This window comes from Phallusia mammillata, chromosome 2, assembly GCF_965637545.1.
Source record: "Phallusia mammillata chromosome 2, kaPhaMamm4.hap1.1, whole genome shotgun sequence".
Lineage (NCBI taxonomy): Eukaryota > Metazoa > Chordata > Ascidiacea > Phlebobranchia > Ascidiidae > Phallusia > Phallusia mammillata.
Window position 1 is genome coordinate 21,280,959 of NC_137253.1, and position 16,941 is coordinate 21,297,899.

Here is a 16,941-nt window from a genome sequence, read left to right on the forward strand (position 1 = left end):
TTTGTATCCTGCATAAAATTAAACACTTTAATGGCAAAGGGTAAAACATTTTATTTTTTGTAGCTGAAGAAAATTTTGTAGATGACATTTAATTTGTTATTGTTACGTAAATAAGGAAAATATGAGATGCACAAACGAGAACGTTTTGAATTATGGCTTCCACAAAACCGTTTCACAAAGAAACTGCAGTCAACACGTTAGCTTATGTTTTTTTTTCGTTTTTTTTTATTGTCCTGTGCCCTCAAAAACTGCAGCAATGCTTTGTACCACAGGTTATTTCGACCACAGATTACTTCGAGGTTAAAAAGGGGCAAAACTCGTGTTTGCTGCAGATGTATGCTGCATACTGTCAATGCTATTGAGATCAGTTAGCTAAATCAGTTGGGCTAAAAAAATGACGCAATAAACGGCGAAACTAAAAACTCCTAGCCAAATCGCAGATTTCAAAATAGAAAACTACAGATCAAACTTGATATATTATTCGCCTCTGTAAAAGGCAAACTCATCGGACATCAACTTATTTGGAGCCCTGTAATTTACTTAGACTATGACTTTACGTACTGTAGTTATGTTGATAAGATATCCAAGCCTTCTCAACAAGACATAGAAAAAATATAGCAACACAAAACGCAGCCATTGCAATGAAAAGTTTTCTTCTTAAAAACACGTTTCGCCAGCATATTACCACTTTCATACTTATTTTTGCTCTACCAACCTAACAAGACGCTGAACAACGTAGTTCTGTACTAATTTGCCTGCTCTGGGCTACTGCGCTGCGAGATTTTGCACTGTCTTCGCTCAGAGAAGAGGTTTATATGTGCTATTACAACACAATGCTCGTTTGAATGACCAAACAATACATAAAAATGAGGTTATTTTTCAAGTTTATTTGGAAATTCGTGAAAGCTAACAGAAACATGTTGCTTTTAACGTCTATTTGGTAGGTTATTTTCATCAACAATTAAAGTACAGCGATGAAACGATTAGACAACAAAGGAATTTGCATTTCCAAACCTGTGTTAAAGTAAATGCATTTTGCACATGATTTATAATTATTCCAAGACTTGGAAATAGTTCAGTTTTTACTTCTTAAATTTTGACAAACTTATAACGAGCCTTTTCTGATGGTATCGTGAGCAAACGAAACTTGCCTTCAATGGGTCGGTGGTGATATTCTATGCGAAATCGGGATAAGAGCACAGCAATAAGGCAATTCATTTCCTGCAAAGCTAAAAGACGTCCCGGACATTTCCTTGGTCCGTGTCCAAATGACCCCGACATTGCAAAGCGCGCTTTATTTCTTTCCTCTGGTTCCAGCCATCTTTCAGGCCTAAAACTTTCTGGTTTGTCGAAATATTTGGAGTTCATGTTGTTCATAATGTTTGATGTGTTCATGATAGTGACGCCTGTAATGTTGGGCAAAGACATTCAATATAAATTATCTGACTAACTGTATGGTGTTTGCAACAAACCATATCATAACTGTTTGAGCTGGTAAATGCTGCGAGCCAAACGTACCTGCAGGAACCCGATAATTAGAAAGAACAATGTCTTTTTCATATTTTCTTGAAGATAATGCCACAAACGGAAACATCCTCTGTGTTTCTTGCAAGCAAGCACGAAGATATGGCAGTTGATTAAGAGTCTAAAGTTAAAATGTGCATGTCTGTTATAGTGACATAGCATTCAAGTTTCTGTAATATTTATCAGTTTTTGTCAAAACTATTTTTTTCTTTAACGCTAGATGAAGTTTTCCTTAAATGCCGCCATGTGTGTTTACAGGTTCTATATGAGAGTCAGTATACCTTTCCCTTTAAGGGTTCATTCTGTATGTAACGTAGAATTTCCTCGCGTAGCTTTTCCTGTTTTTCAGGATTAATAGCGAGAAGGTAAAGCGGAAAAATTGTAGAGTTCGCTGTCGTATCGATGCCAGCAGTCAAAAAATCGTTCATAACCATGTCCACCTCGCTGCAATACAATCGGTTTGTTGTACTATTTGTAAACATAAAAAATGCCAGAAATTCTATCACATACAATACATTGTCACCCTCTTGCAAACAAACGAACATTGTTGGATTTATTTTGCATTTGCATGATAGGCTACCTTGTTCCAAGATTGCTCGTTCTTAGAAATTTTTGTAACTGCGATTCACTGTTCTTGTGCTGGTGCCGTTCTTCGGCTTTGCGCCGATATTCTTTCACGTGATGAAAAACATTTAACCACGCTTCTTCGTATTTCTAAAACAATGTGTTCAGATCATTATTTCGTGTCCAAATACTGCAAAATGTTACCTTGTATAACTTTGTCTCGTATAGCATCCATAGAGGTATGCCAATCTGCAAATCGCCCATGCACTGAAAGACTTTGCCAACATTTACAATGAAATCATTTGAATCTTTATTCGCTTCGTCAAATAAACCTGCAAAAGAAATCACTTGTTACACATTTATATGTTACTTGGTGCACCTTTTATATTACTCGTGTATTTTATATCACTTGGTTTAACATTATAGGACTAAAATGGCGCTATAGTGACAGGCATAGGCGCCGAGTTTTACAAAAATGCAAGGTGGCGGACTTTAAGTATGACGTCATTTTATGTGACGTCACTAATGCGTGCAACCACATCAGCTCAACTAAAAGCCCAACTAACTTACAATAGAATGCAACGTTTGTCAAAATCATTAAAAAAAGATGTTTTGAATAATATTGATTTGGAACACTTTGCTGTCACGTTTATGATTGGTTTAGCAGCGTTTAAAAAATGTTTGTTTCGTTGTTGTTGCAACAACTTGCTTTGTTTCACATAAAAAAACATTTATCACAGCACAATCGAATTGTACAAAATAATGGCCAAACAGGTTGCAGTTTTTTGTTGCTTAGCAACAATTGTGTGTTTGGCGTCATAAACAAGACACTAACCCAAACAAGTTGCAGTGTTTTGTTGCTTGTTCGCCAGCACACTTGTTAAAAAGCAAAATCGTTCCTAATTTTTCTCAGATTTTACGATGTCCCGTAAGAAACCGCTGCAAACAAACCAAAATATCCACGGTGGCCGCCACCGTGCTTCACAAACGCAAGGTGGCGGCGCCACCCCGCCACCGCCTACTCGGCGCCTATGGTGACAGGCATTCCAATTGACGTACATCAAGCTATAAAAAGGTGCACCAACTAATTTAAAGGTGTACCAAGTAAACCAAGCGATAAAAGCCCGACTTACAACCCTTCTTTACTATATAAAAGCGCTTTTAGGCCTACACATACTTTTGAACCCGAACTGTCACTTTTTTGGCAACGACTGCGTGCGCAAGTTTAGCATAATTTCCAATTATTTCGTAAAAAATGGACTGGAAAAGTCGTGACTGCAAAGTTGAAGTTCGACCTAACTCAATGACAAGTCATAAGTCTTCAGTCCAACTTAAGAGTTTTCAAGTTGATTTTAAAATAAATGGGAAACAATTCAATTTCATAAAATCTCATGACGATTTATTTACATCGCCGAAACTAAAAAACCCACCCAACCGTGCGTCCAATATGAAAATAGCTGCTTGTTCCAACGACCAACGTTTCAAAGCAAGTTCGAAATCCGGGACCTTGAAAATAAATTGTAATTATTTTGTATTGAGTTAATGTCAAAAATAGAAAACAGAACGTTAAACACACTACCCTACTTCTTGGTTGCTGTCCATACTCCTTTCGATAAAATCTGCTAATTCTTCCGCAATCTGGTAATGCTTTTCGGTATAATGCCACACAGACTTCTGACTCAAAAAGTGCTGGTTCACAACTTTTCTCATCTGACCGAAATTTGTTGGATTATTACTTAGCGAACAATATTAAACAACTATTTTAAATATTCCAACCGAATAATGACCTGCTGGTTTAATATGAGTTGAATGGGTTACATAGTAGCCTATAACTAAGTTAAAGTTTTCGCTTTTAAAACGTGAATGGTTGCTGGGTGGTTATACTTTAAATTAAAATCAACCAACAGCTCATAATTCATCTTGCAATTTGTTTGTAACACAAATAACTTACTTTGTACCATTGTTCACCATTGACTTGTGTTATGCCAGATGATAACCCAAACTTGTTTCTTAACTTTAAAATGTACCCAATCGGCTCCCGAAAAGGAAATCGTGTTTCATTTCGTAACAACGTTTTTGTATCTTCAGGCGTGCAGCAAAATACCGTTGAGCTCGTTAACCCTGAAAAACATTAACAAGCGTGTTTTTAAAATTGGATGTGTATAAGATTGTTGGTTGGATGTGGGTATGTTAGCGTGTTATTAGAATTTAGGACAATATAGTATTGTTACCGGACAAACGGCGTTATGGTCCCGAAGCCCTTAATTGTTGAAAGAACACATCCTTCTGACAGAGAGGTATTTTTTTAAAAAAGACCTAATCATAATCAGACTCGAAAGTCGGGTAATATAAGGGCAAAAAATACCGAGTGTAAAAAGTCCGAATCAGCCCTGTATATTGAAACTCAAGCCCTAAACCTAAACACGACCTGAACAGCACGGCCCGATTTGACAACTCTGCTACATGGAGCAGATAACAAATCATTGTGTCTAGCAACTTGTCTTCAACGAACATGGCTCTACAATGCATGGTGAAAGGAACCGAACGGAAGCGCGTTGTAAAAATAACTGATTGTATCTACTACTGGCTTGTTTGAAAGCCCACAAAAATACAAAGATTTCGATGGCATTTTTAAGTGTTACCAGGCAAGATATTTTCTTTGTAAATTTCGCCAAGTTCTTCGTGTCGCTTCCTTAAGTGACTGTAAAACTCGATGTGTTGGAATCCACGTAGTGGGGTGTAGTCCAATGAAGTTCCTATCAACGGCATAGAAGATTTCGGCTCGGGTATGTCGCAATAGGACAGAATGGTGGGTTCCCTTGGTCCTGCATTAATATTGTAACAAACAAATATATGTTTTTCCCTTGTCAAGTTTACGTATACAAGGTCAAAATATAATCACTGAAATTTTGCTAAACGTAATAATAAATTAATAATGTGCTTTGAAAATTGTGTTTTGTGCTATTACTTTCTGGGTAAGGCGTGTAAGTAAGCAATCAATTCGGTCGTTATGATCATAATATTTTTAGCAGTGTGCTTGCAACAAAGCTATGCATATGGCCTAGTATGAGTCATTTTGTTTATCTACTAATCGACAACTTGCTGACGAATAATATTGCTTAACGGAAAAGAAGTGACTAATTAGCAATTATATTCATTGGAACTGTTTTACAACTACAAAGCCTATGGTATCAGAATAACTGTTTTGGGCCTGGATCGCTGATAATGTTGCAAATCGCAACAACAAAACTCCCAGTCTGTAACACTAAACTGTCTAGCTTATAAATATGTAGGCCTACAAGCCGCATTTCTATAGTAGCCGAGTAAAACGTTGCGTTTAAACGATGCTATTGAGGTAAACATTATTAGTAATAGAGTCCATTTTAGTCTTTTGTTACGTACGTTTCTGGTTTCAGTTCTATACACTTACGTATTTACCTGTGCTGCAACCATGTGTTGATGTCAATCTAGTAGCGTTGCGTTGTAAGTGACTGACTTTCATAAGTTTCAACATATTTCAAGCAGCCTGTTTGCAGTGCTATTAAATTTAAACATGCCACTAAAATACCCAAAACACCTTATTAAGATGAGACGATAACCGATAATAAAGCAATAAGAATTGTCCAGAATCCAGACTAATAAGAAATCAAAACAACATGCAGCTAATCACTAGGCCTAACTGTTCAGCGTTTAAAAGCAATTGCTTGTCAAATATGAACTTTGTACCAACGCCAGACGCCCAAGGTCTTCGCAAATTCAATGTTTGTTTTTTTCTTAAATACGCAAAGGCTATTTTGACAAGTGAATATATTCATTGCATACACGCTCTAATAGTATTTACTATGTTTTCATAACCCATTATGAAATGTATTTATCATACACATACATAGGCAGTCGTGTTTTATTACCGCTTCAAACAGCAAACAAGAATGATCGAAAGCCATTATTTTCCACAAACCAGTTAATTAAGTTATATGTTTTATTACGAAATCCCTCTTAACAACGAAATATGCAATAATAATACAGTGGTGTTGGACCAATTGTAATTACAATGGTCCTATGCGCCAAAGGAAACGATTGAAAAGGTATTGGACTTTCGATCCAATTTGTCTTTTGTTTTCGCCGTAGAACTGATTTTCCTTTTGGCTTTTGAAGTACATTTGGAGTTATTGGGCATTTCACATTAGTCTGCGGGTGAAGCATCGGTCCAATACAAGTCTTTTTAGTTGCTCGCGAAAAGCTCGCAGACGCCAAGAGTACAAAAAGAAGTTGACGCAGCTGTTGGCATGAGAAAGAAGAATTGCGACACTGTACAAGGCAGCTGGAACTTTTATACTTCCCTCTAAATCAAATCTGCAAATTGTAAAAAAATACCAGTTTTGGTTTGTCGTCAACACATATTTAAATTGAAATATAATCATTTTAGACAAAAGTTGTTTGTTCATATTTTGAATATAATTTTATGTAAGTAGGTTTTAGGTTTTTCTCTTACTTTCTACAATGTCCAAAAATATATTTTACCTGTGAATGGTATTAAGCATATGGATGGGCATCCAGCAGATGGCGAAGCAGAGCACGATGAGACAAAGAACGGCGGCCGCTTTAAATTCTCTTTTCCGCTTTTTCTGTCTTTGCTCCCTATGGCGGCGTTTGGTTCTTTCACTACAATCGGTTTCTGATCTTGATCTCATTTGCGAACTCTACAAACGCATTATTTGAAAAATAGACTAAAATAACAGGGATGTAAGATTAATAATTGCACAAAAATGACAAATAACCAAAACTAACAGTCTATGAGCTAATATTATGCAAATTGGGTCTAAAAGATTATTTTTTACCGAAGCGCTTGAGTTTGCGGAGTTGTAGCCACTTGTTTGTGTCTTTCCATTCTCCAATGACTCTCTGACAAAAATAAAACGTTTTTGAGTACAACCCCGCCCTATTTAAACAAATTCCGTTATTAAAAAAACAAATATTATTTTAATGTACTGACCTGACCACAGAGCTGTCTGGGTCATTGATTTGTTTTTCCAGTTTTTCCAAACGCACTTTCAGCAAACGAGTGTCAACTGAAAACACATAAAGTATGTATTTACGTTTTAACATGGACAGACAATTTCGTTATGTAGGCTCCAAGGATAATCTTATTCACACATATATGTGTGAAACAAAAACCTACATCATAGATGTGATTTATTGCTGGTCTTTGTAGAAAGCATTGCTGACAGGTGTAGGTCTTTGAATCCACCACGAGCCACAATTTCAAGACAGACTGCTTATAAATAATTTATTGTATCGAATTTGATACTTTGTGTATGTATGCGTGTATGTATTGCTCATACAACTGTTTAAACTAGGTTTGTTGATTTTTCAAGTCATATTTCCTTTTAGTAAATCACCCTGATGAAGACACCGCGTAAAGGACGTCGAAACGTTGGATGATTTGTTTATATTTTCCAGCTGAACGAAAGGGAAAGTTTATTTACCTTCTGTGTTTGTGTCAACTGACATACTTCTTTTGCTGCTTTGTAGACTGGTGAATGATTGGTTTCGCCGCACATCGTAGGTTTGCATTGTAGGTGCAGAGCTGCTAGGCGACTCAACTGCAAAAAAATAAAAGTTAAAAATGCATATATAAAAACGATGTAATGAAACAAATATTCAAGAAGTTGTAAGTAATTGGAAACGTTGTCTGTAATTGACGTTTCAAGTAAATTTGCTAGGCATAAATCCCATGCATGCTAATAGACTTGATAACAGTAAAAGCATAGTAAACAAAGCAGCTATAGATAACAAGGTCACTTTTAAAGCTGGTGCTATCGATTATGATCGATCCATTGCGGAGCGTTTGATGATCTTGCTAAAGTTTAGTAACCGAAAGTTTGATGCAACCGCACGCAAATAAACTGTGAATTTTTTTGTGCTTTGGTGTTTTTGTAGTTTGGAATTTTAAAGGTACAGTTCAATTTTTGTTAAATATCGAATAAACTTCATCTTTTAATAGCAGTGGCCATGTACTCTATGTGGGGTTGTAAAAAGGATATACAGGTATAAAACTGTTATATAACATGATCTATTCCTGGCTACTGAATATTTGTTTGTATGTGGTGTACTTTTGCAAATGTACGCCATAACCACATCAAATATTTTTGTGTTATGTAAACTTACCTTCAACGCGTATATTTGCCAGACATATTGGTTTTGTAATATTGTTTAATTCGTCCCTGGAGTTTCTGGCTGTTACACGATTTTCACGTTTGGCATTTTTCTGGGTTATGTTTGTTCCATTTGTGGACTAAAAATGCACAAAAAGTTAACGCTGTGGCAAAAATAAATACACATAAAAAATGCATATTGTACCTGTAGTTGTTCGTGTCCTGACTCTGGCAATTTGGGTATTTGCTCCGTTTCGGCTATGTTTGAGGTAAACCCTGTCCCGCTGTAGAATCCACTGTACAAAAAAGTTAGTTACCAATGCTGTGAATTAAACTGGTGCAATCAACCATTGTTTATGACCTCGGATGGATCGATTTAAACCTCACAAATTGGACAATAAAGTGTAGAAAGGAAGAATAGCCAATCAGTAGCATCTGCAAGCAATATTTACGCTCAGTTTCATTTTAGTGCCTTGGGCCTTAGCGGTTCTTAAATAATGAGCTTTAAAGGCTGCTGAGTGGTGAGGGTCAAGCCAAGACCACGAAATAACTAAGTTAGGTTGTGTGGACGTGACGCCCTTACACGACTGGCGTAACATTGCTTCATTAAAATTTAAAGCGTTAAGTTAATTAATATCCACTTTCCACTGACTTTGGACTAGTTTGGCGGTCTGCATCCGGTTGTTTCATTTTTCATTCGGTGAAACATATTAATCTCCCGTTTTTGTTACGAAAGCGTCTTTTGTGAATGAAAATGAAACCAATTTTCTCCCAAAGACTAGCCCAGAAACGTCCCTCGGCACGTTTTCATTCTCCTGGTGCATTACTACGCAGTACTCTACGTATAGGAAGAACACGTCCCGAGTGTGTCAGCACCGCAACAAAAAAACTTATGAATCATTTTTTGACAGGGATTGGTTGCTTGACGTGCGATGAAATTCTACAAAATTTCCCACCGTTCGCTTCCTGCTTATTTTCTATATTTACCAATCGCGAATTCAACGCCTAATCATTTTCCCTCTAGGCATTATTGAATGAGACTACGTAAGAGAAACACCCTGCGAATAAACTTTATGTGTCATCTATTGTCGGGTATTGGTTAATTAACGTAAGAAAAAACTTCACGAAACCACTTACTTCCTAAAGGGCGGTGACGAAACTGGCGTTGAGTCAGCATGGGTTTCCCTGCCGTTCATCCCGGTTGCATAAATTGGACTTCGGACTTCTGTTGTGAATTTGGTCTTGGTTGCTTGTAGAAAACTGAAGAAAATGATTGAGTAGAGCACAGCTGAGGTAAGAAGAGGGGGGAGCACGCACACGACGAAATTAAAAAACATGTAGTCGAAATCCATCACCTGCAAACAGCAGAGGAAATTCAAACACCTGGAATCGATTGGTGTCAAATGACAAAACACAGGGACGGTTCGATTTTTTAATGCAGTCATCCTAAACCACAACCGCCTGTGGTTATCACAATCCGATCTATCAGATCAAGCTTAGATTTAAATTTAGAAGTTTAAATCCCGGCCTATCAGAATGACCTTTACTTCCGCATGGGTGTTTTCTGTGCACGTTGTGACGATTTCATAACAAAAGAATTACATTTTCTGTCGACACAAATGATGTGCACCGTTATTTTAGCATTTGAAGTGATTATAAACAGCGTTTTCTTACTAAAAAGATATTGTAGACGAACAAACAAAGATGTAAATTATTAAAAACTTTTTTAAACACTTTTATCGGACCGTACAATTTGCATGTAGAAAATACTGTGAACATGTACCATACACCCCACGAATTTGGGTATTCTGCAGGGCTTTGACATTTGCCCTCGTAAAGATTTTTTAGTGATACGTGTGTCACGTTTCTCTCAAAGCAGTGTATTTTACGACTTTTGGATTTTTTGCAAATAATCATTGCCAATAATTCTGTGGTGTCCTATAAATTAAGATTTGAATTTTATTCTTAATGATACAAATTATTTTGTACGTTTGTCGTGTTGTTTTAGCCTCACTTACTTTCATAAATTCACAAAGTTTGAATTCTTCAATCCACGTCGGCTCGAATGTGGTAACGGTCGTCCAACTGTGGTCAGTGGTTGTACCTAAGCACAATTGCTTTCATGGTGCGGATAAAGCTATTAGCAGTTTGCTTAATTATGCGTTGTGGACAACGTCGACGTCATATTAGTCCCGGTAAACCTAATGGCAGCAGATGGTATGATTCAACATTGCTTTATTGTGCCAATAATATAGCACATTGGGAATTTACATCTGATCTTGTCAGAAAGCACAACAAACATTTGTGAATTCAGTCTGCAAATAGACCAACCCAAACGTTGACAGCAGTGATTTTAATGGCGCCAAACTTATCAAAGTTTCTCTACATTTTCCAATAGCTGTACTGCTTACATAAGTCTTACCATTCACGTATCGGTTTTCATTGGAATTTATATTATTCCACCCCAGAAGTGGTAACATTCCCATAAAAACTGACAACATCCATGTGACTGCAATCACATACAGACTTCGGTTTAAAGTCAACTTTGTGTAGTGAATTCTGGCGTGACGAATTGCCAAGTATCTGTACAAAAACATGTGCTATAGTTAATTTGACGCCGTATAGGCCGCTTGTTATTCACAAACCTTTCAATGGCAATTGCCATCATGTTGAAGATCGAAATTTGGGTTGGCACCATAATAAAGGAAAGCATTGCAATACAAGTGTGAGGCGAGGAGTGTGGGAGGCCGAGTTTGGTGAGAATTGAGAAAGGGATTGCAAAAAGGCCAACGCATATGTCAGCTATCGCCAGGGAAGTAACAAACATGTACATTACCTACATAAAAAACAGACATGTTAATTTCAATTGCACAACAGCACACAACAACATTCAAGCAAAAATCTGATGTGTTAGATAGCAAACAGTAAAGCATGTGAATGCGATTAATCTATGTCACTTGTCAACAGGTAAAGACAAACGAATGAAACAAAAATGAGATGATTACAACACAATATCGTGTGGTGGTAAGAAATTTCGTAGCAGAAAGGTGCACTACTTCTTAATGCGATTTTTATCCAAACAATACAATCATATATTTACCTTTTTACGTAGGGCAGTGCTTTGCATGATCACGTAACAAACTAAGGTATTTCCAACTACTGACAATAGGGCAATCAACACCTCCAAACAAATATAAAGAGTTGTTTCAACGTCCATGCTTGCTTGCGTGCTTTACTCGTTCACGATCAACAGGGTGGCAAAAGCCTGCAGATGCTTAAAGTAACCGTCTGGTCTCCTTCGCCAAACACTGAGGAAGCAGTTTAGGACGTATAGGTCGTCAGGTTACAAAAGTTTCGCCGAAAAGTCCATGAGCACAAACAAGCTAATACAAAGTCGGCGCTTTGGTTTTTTGCAGTGGCAATGCTAAACAGATTTCAACGATTCTGTGTACACGATCGAAAGCACGTCCTGCGGAAATAATAAAACTTTAAGCAAGTTCTTCTACCGCGCCTACGTTATATTCCCCCTTGGCCGAATGTCTGACCAGCCAGAAGGGGTATAAAGTTTCATCCGCCGATTGTTTTTTCTCAATGTTGTCGGTGTCCGTTTCCGGACATTATCGCCACGTACTGCGTACCTAAGCCACGTACAGCGAAAGCCTTCATGTTTGCAATTGTTTTTTAAACGTAAGCGGATAAAACATTTCCTAATCAACCTCAACAGTAGACGAGCACCTTTAAGTGTTATCCCCGAGATAGTTATGAAAGGTATTGATCAAAAATGTAGTTATCTACACGAACATGTTCACAATAATCGTGTCATGTATTCAGGGAATCGATCATCGGCATCGATTGGTTCCAGGCTGCCCAGCTGGTCGACACTGATGTACCACAATAACTGTTTAAACCATTACAAATTCGCTGCATGCTGACTGGCCTATGGGGAATAAGAGAAACCTAATTACAAATCACGAACAAGATGTGGATCTAATGCAATAAACTTTGTACAAAGCGACAAGTTATGTACGTATAACGAACTTTTCACCTCCACATTGCTGCATCGACCTTTTTGTCTTCTGGGATATGCACAAGTTTTTATTTTTTATCTGTCACTCGTAAATTTGACTTTAATTGGCTTTAAAATAAAGTAATCTTCGGGCCTTGGTACAGCATAGATCCGCAAATGATCGCCACTTAAACACTCTCTTTCTTTCATAGTCTTGTCGCATGCACAACTGTCTCTCGTATAGCAACTGCATGACCGTCCGTTCGTACGTGACTGCGGTTAACTTTGTGGATGGAACGCTAATCAATCGCGTAAGTAACCGACCTTGATTACCTTCCAGCAGATCGAAACGCACCATTTCACGCCACGCCAACCCACGTGGCAGAGGTGTGACAACACTTAAATACCTTCTGTGCAACACTACCATCACACTGAGTCTAAAAGCATGTGAGAAACGCAATATTCAATATTTACCCGGAATACTGCCGTAGATTTGTTTGTTCATTTCACATTTCAAATCCGCCGATCGTTTCTTCACATCCGTCAAAAGCGCAACACAACGTTGAGTAAAAGTGTTACCGAATTGTTATGACTTGTTTGGTTCTGTTAGTTGTTTTTCAAACTTTTGAATAGTGGCTTTGTTTTCCACAACGTAAGAGAAGTGCAAGGCAAATATAACTGGTCATCTAAAAGTTTACTTTGAACTTAGCTGGGATAAGAGTCTGTTTTGAGTTTTTTGTACGGGAAGTTCGCAAACTGTTTTGCGCTATAACTTTATTGTACAAAATATTGATACTTCGCCTGAATGAAAATCAAACAAAAGAGATCACTCGAGTCAAATTGGTACCCAGCCCAAAACAACATAGTAAAATATGAAAAATAAACGTTTAATTGTTTCGTATCCGATAAAGCAGTGGTTCTCAAACTTTTTTATTGTCGGGGCCAAATGGTATTTTTTAAGTGTGTAGGGAGCCGCAAAAAAAACAAAACCTTGAGGAAATCACTGAAGATTATTACGAAAGCTAAAATAGCAATGTTTGGTGGTTCTCTATAGCAATGTTTGGTGGTTTTCTAAAATAGCAATGTTTGGCTGAGGTCTGGTGCGAGCCGCAGAATAAGTAGTTGGGAGCCGCATGCGGCCCCAAAAACCGAGTTTGAGAACCACTGCGATAAAGCATTTTGTGTGTGAATAAGCCAAGGAAAAACACACTCGCCTTAAATGCAAACTGAAGGTTGAAATTTAAACTGCATATCGTATCCATGAGCAATTGTTTGTTGGTTTTAACACTACAACTGTCTGAGCCTGACTTTCATATCATTATTTGGAAACCCCAAGCTGTAAAAGTAGTCAGGTCAATAAATATATAGCGTAGTTTGTATTCAGTAAGTTTACTAGCTGTTACATGCAATGAAACCTTGTTACCGTATTCACTTACGTTGTCTATGATATTTTTCTGGACATTGTCACAAGTAGCGCTACAGTGCGGTTGTCATGGCAGCGCATTGGAAGTTCTGCAAAATTTGCTAATGTATACCATTACCAACTAAGCGAGCTTTGTGATAAGAAAGTGACCAAAATATATAAAAAATTGTAGGCAAAGTTACAGTGAAATAGAATTGGTTTTGCTTTTAATTTATTTTAGGGTCTTAATGATGAATTTAATGATGTTTGTGAAATTAAATATACATTAATTTGATAGAACTTTTGGCAGCAGCTGAACATTTCGCCAGAATACTTGATGATGTGGTTTGTCATACAATGCGTTTTTAAATAAATAAGTATGACGTTGCTCAAATTTACCACAGGTATTTTTACTTCCATAGAAAAACTGATTTTGGTAATTGCAAAATGAAAGGGAAAAAGGGAAAGAAAACGCCAAGTCCAACACCTGCTAAACAACCAGAAGCAGAACCTGTAGTACAACCACAAGATGAACAAACATTTGGCATTGATGGACAAATGTTGACTTTTAGTGAGTCCAATGTCTTGAACAGCAATCAAGTCATTCATCCTGTCAATACACAAGATAGCCAAGCCTTGTTCATTCCTGATGACAACTCCTCAATTTTAGAAGAAGATGAAGGTCAAGGATTGCGAAAGCTAGTTGTGCTGTCAGAGGATGTAGTTTCAGATAGCTTGTCAAATCCTGGTTTTTCTTCATGTGGAACAATGCAGGTTTTTCTTAATGTCACTCTTGCTGGTTATGGATTAGAAGACATATCCCTGTTACAATCTTATGTACATTTGCAGAAAGTTAATCTATCATACAACAACTTGTCTGATTTGTCTAGTTTAAGTGCCATGAGGTCTTTGATTGAGTTGGATGTGTCTCACAATGAAATCACCAAACTTCTTGACTTTAAGCCACCATTTGGATTGAGAAAGGCTGATTTTTCGCATAATCGAATTGCTGTTTTGCCAGACTTGTCATCTTATGGTCATTTAAATGACCTCAATGTGGCAAACAACCAAATTTCTACAATCATGGGTTTGAAAAACTGCAAATCTTTGTTGTATTTAGATTTATCTCACAACAACATTGTTTCCATTGATGGTTTGGATGGGTTAAAGTTGAGGTACCTCAACCTTGGTCACAATGAAATAGGTGTGATACAGAATCTTAACACTCTATCTCAGTTGCAAGAGCTAAATCTTCAAGGCAACCAAAATTCTTCCCTTGCAGGCCTTTCCAGCAACCAAAAACTGTACTGCCTAAACCTTGGTGAAAATTTGCTCTCTGATTTATCAGAAGTCAGACACATTGAAGTTTTGCAAAGCTTGAGAATTTTAAATTTCCAAGGCAACACTGTTTGTGAAACAGAGGATTACAGAAAGTCTGTAATCTTTGCCATGCAGCAGTTGACTGAATTGGACGGTAGAGTGGTAGATGTAGAGGAAAAGGTGGCAGCTGTGAACTTGTTTGATCCGCCTCCAGAAGTTCAGGCTGCGTTGGATCACATTACACACACAGTTTACAGATTTCTCCAGCCCAGCAAAATTTATGAAAGCACACTTCCCAGCATAGAGATGCCTTATCCTATGCTAGTTCTAACTGGCCCACAAGCATCAGGTAAGCGAGAACTTGCCCATCGGCTAGCTCAAGAATTTCCAGATTATTTCGGCTTTGGGGTTGGACACACTACCAGACTCCCATATCCGGGTGAACAAGATGGCAAAGATTACCACTATATTGCACCAGAGCACTTTCAAGCTCTTGTTCGCCAAGGTTGTTTTATACAGACCTTTAAACATGCTGGAGCCCTTTATGGTTTGACACTCGATTCCATAGAGGCAGTTGCAAAGGAAGGTCTGGCATGTGTTGTGCACATGGAAATCAATGGAATAAGAACTCTAAAAAACACATACTTTGAACCAAGGTATGTGCTAATACTCCCAGTGTCTGAAAAAGAGCATCATGCTCGAATGTTGGACAGAGGCATATACAGTGAAGCTCAAATGGATTACATCGCCAAGCAACAAAGTGACAAGTACAAGGAGATAAACCAACAGCACCCTGGATTTTTTGACATGGTCATAAACAGTGACAAGTTGGCTGAGGCATATGACCAGCTACGGCAACTTGTAATGGATTACTTGGGAACAACAGACCTAACTGGGGAAGGTGAGGCTGCTCAACCCCAGCTTTCGGCAACTGAGCATAAAGACGAAACAGGAACACATCAAACTGTTATGTCGGCTAATATGAGAAGGACATGGTCCAGGCCTTCCTACCAGGCAGACTCTGGAAACAGCCTTAATGACACAACATCTGCAAGAAACAGAGCAAGACTTGACTCTCGATCCCGGAAAACACCTGTTGAAGAAGCATCTTTTCGTCGCAGACAAAATGCTGCCAAAGAAGCTGTTCAGGGGTACTCGCCCAGCATTTATGATGAATTATTTCAACGGCCTTTGGTTCCCATGACAGCACCGGGTATGTTGGAAGGCAGCCCACTTGCCCAAGCTGCATCCTTGTATCAAGACCCGTCATTCGCAGCATCACTTTACCCAAATGTTGGTGATGGGCATATACAGCAAGTAAGGGTGCTGAATGGGGATTCAGATGAAACCAAAAGCAAATCATCAGACAGTTCAAACTCTTCTCGTATTGCAAGCTCAGGACTGTCTGGTCTTTCATCTGCTCGGGGGTTTTCTGACCAAGAATCTGGAAATCCTTCAAAAGTCAGCAAAAAGCCATCAGACCTAAAAGAACAACCACTTGACCTCACAGCTTTAAGTGATGCATTGGATTCATTGAAAGGTTCACTAAAGGATTCTTCAAGAACCACAACCCCAATGGGGCCGCGGCTAAATCAGGACTTGAATGAATGGATGGACCAAACCGTGTCTGATCAAATTGGGGCTAATATCAAACCAGTTTTGCCATCAATTCCAACTGGTGGACAATAGTTATTTATTTTATTTGTGATTAGTAGTTTTGAAATTCACTTACTTGACTTCTCTGGTGTTTGTAAAATGTACTGGATAAAACTTGTACAATACAGCATGATTTGATGCAAGATACTCAAATTAACACTTTTATCAAGCATATGTGATGTTTGCATTTTACCGCTATGTGATTTGTACTGTACATTTTTTTCCCAAAAAAATTGGCATTGTCAATGTAAATAAGTTTGAAAGACAAATTTGCTTTTTAGCTCACTGTGAATGTCTTTTCACTGTTTATAGGA

General features: G+C 37.9%; 3 protein-coding genes across 3 annotated transcripts; 1 reads left to right on the forward strand and 2 right to left on the reverse strand.

The window, feature by feature from the left end:
• Positions 1–1,089: 1,089 nt before the first annotated feature.
• Positions 1,090–5,602, reverse strand: LOC145213141 (cytochrome P450 10-like). Its single transcript, XM_080081374.1, has 10 exons — positions 5,527–5,602; positions 4,731–4,913; positions 4,040–4,209; positions 3,673–3,798; positions 3,519–3,594; positions 2,293–2,420; positions 2,105–2,238; positions 1,806–1,968; positions 1,519–1,645; positions 1,090–1,406 (listed from the first exon to the last, which is right to left on the reverse strand). The coding sequence occupies exons 1-10, from the start codon at positions 5,600–5,602 to the stop codon at positions 1,090–1,092; spliced, it is 1,500 nt and encodes a 499-aa protein (XP_079937500.1).
• Positions 5,603–6,049: 447 nt separating this feature from the next.
• On the reverse strand, positions 6,050–12,619 carry LOC145215062 (uncharacterized). The gene is made up of 12 exons (XM_080083706.1): positions 11,344–12,619; positions 10,889–11,079; positions 10,666–10,826; positions 10,262–10,347; positions 9,381–9,598; positions 8,449–8,539; positions 8,257–8,383; positions 7,575–7,691; positions 7,082–7,157; positions 6,927–6,990; positions 6,610–6,788; positions 6,050–6,441 (listed from the first exon to the last, which is right to left on the reverse strand). Exons 1-12 carry the CDS (start codon positions 11,458–11,460, stop codon positions 6,267–6,269), a joined length of 1,602 nt encoding a protein of 533 aa, XP_079939832.1. The 5' UTR covers positions 11,461–12,619; the 3' UTR covers positions 6,050–6,266.
• A 1,420-nt stretch (positions 12,620–14,039) lies between these two features.
• LOC145215066 (leucine-rich repeat and guanylate kinase domain-containing protein-like) lies at positions 14,040–16,936 on the forward strand. Its single transcript, XM_080083711.1, has one exon. It carries the CDS (start codon positions 14,099–14,101, stop codon positions 16,658–16,660), a length of 2,562 nt encoding a protein of 853 aa, XP_079939837.1. The 5' UTR covers positions 14,040–14,098; the 3' UTR covers positions 16,661–16,936.
• Positions 16,937–16,941: the final 5 nt, after the last annotated feature.

Excerpts from the sequence above, each read along its gene's own strand:
- LOC145213141 (XM_080081374.1), bottom strand. The coding sequence starts at position 5,602 with ATGTTGAAACTTATGAAAGTCAGTCACTTACAACGCAACGCTACTAGA. Across the intron at positions 1,969-2,104 it reads ACGAGCAATCTTGGAACAAG|CGAGGTGGACATGGTTATGA; the intron begins GTAGCCTATCAT and ends ATTGTATTGCAG. Across the intron at positions 1,646-1,805 it reads ATGAACCCTTAAAGGGAAAG|ACTCTTAATCAACTGCCATA; the intron begins GTATACTGACTC and ends TTTTAACTTTAG.
- LOC145215062 (XM_080083706.1), bottom strand. The coding sequence starts at position 11,460 with ATGGACGTTGAAACAACTCTTTATATTTGTTTGGAGGTGTTGATTGCC. Across the intron at positions 10,827-10,888 it reads ATGGCAATTGCCATTGAAAG|ATACTTGGCAATTCGTCACG; the intron begins GTTTGTGAATAA and ends GTTTTTGTACAG. Across the intron at positions 6,442-6,609 it reads ATGCTTAATACCATTCACAG|ATTTGATTTAGAGGGAAGTA; the intron begins GTAAAATATATT and ends TACAATTTGCAG.
- LOC145215066 (XM_080083711.1), top strand. The coding sequence starts at position 14,099 with ATGAAAGGGAAAAAGGGAAAGAAAACGCCAAGTCCAACACCTGCTAAA.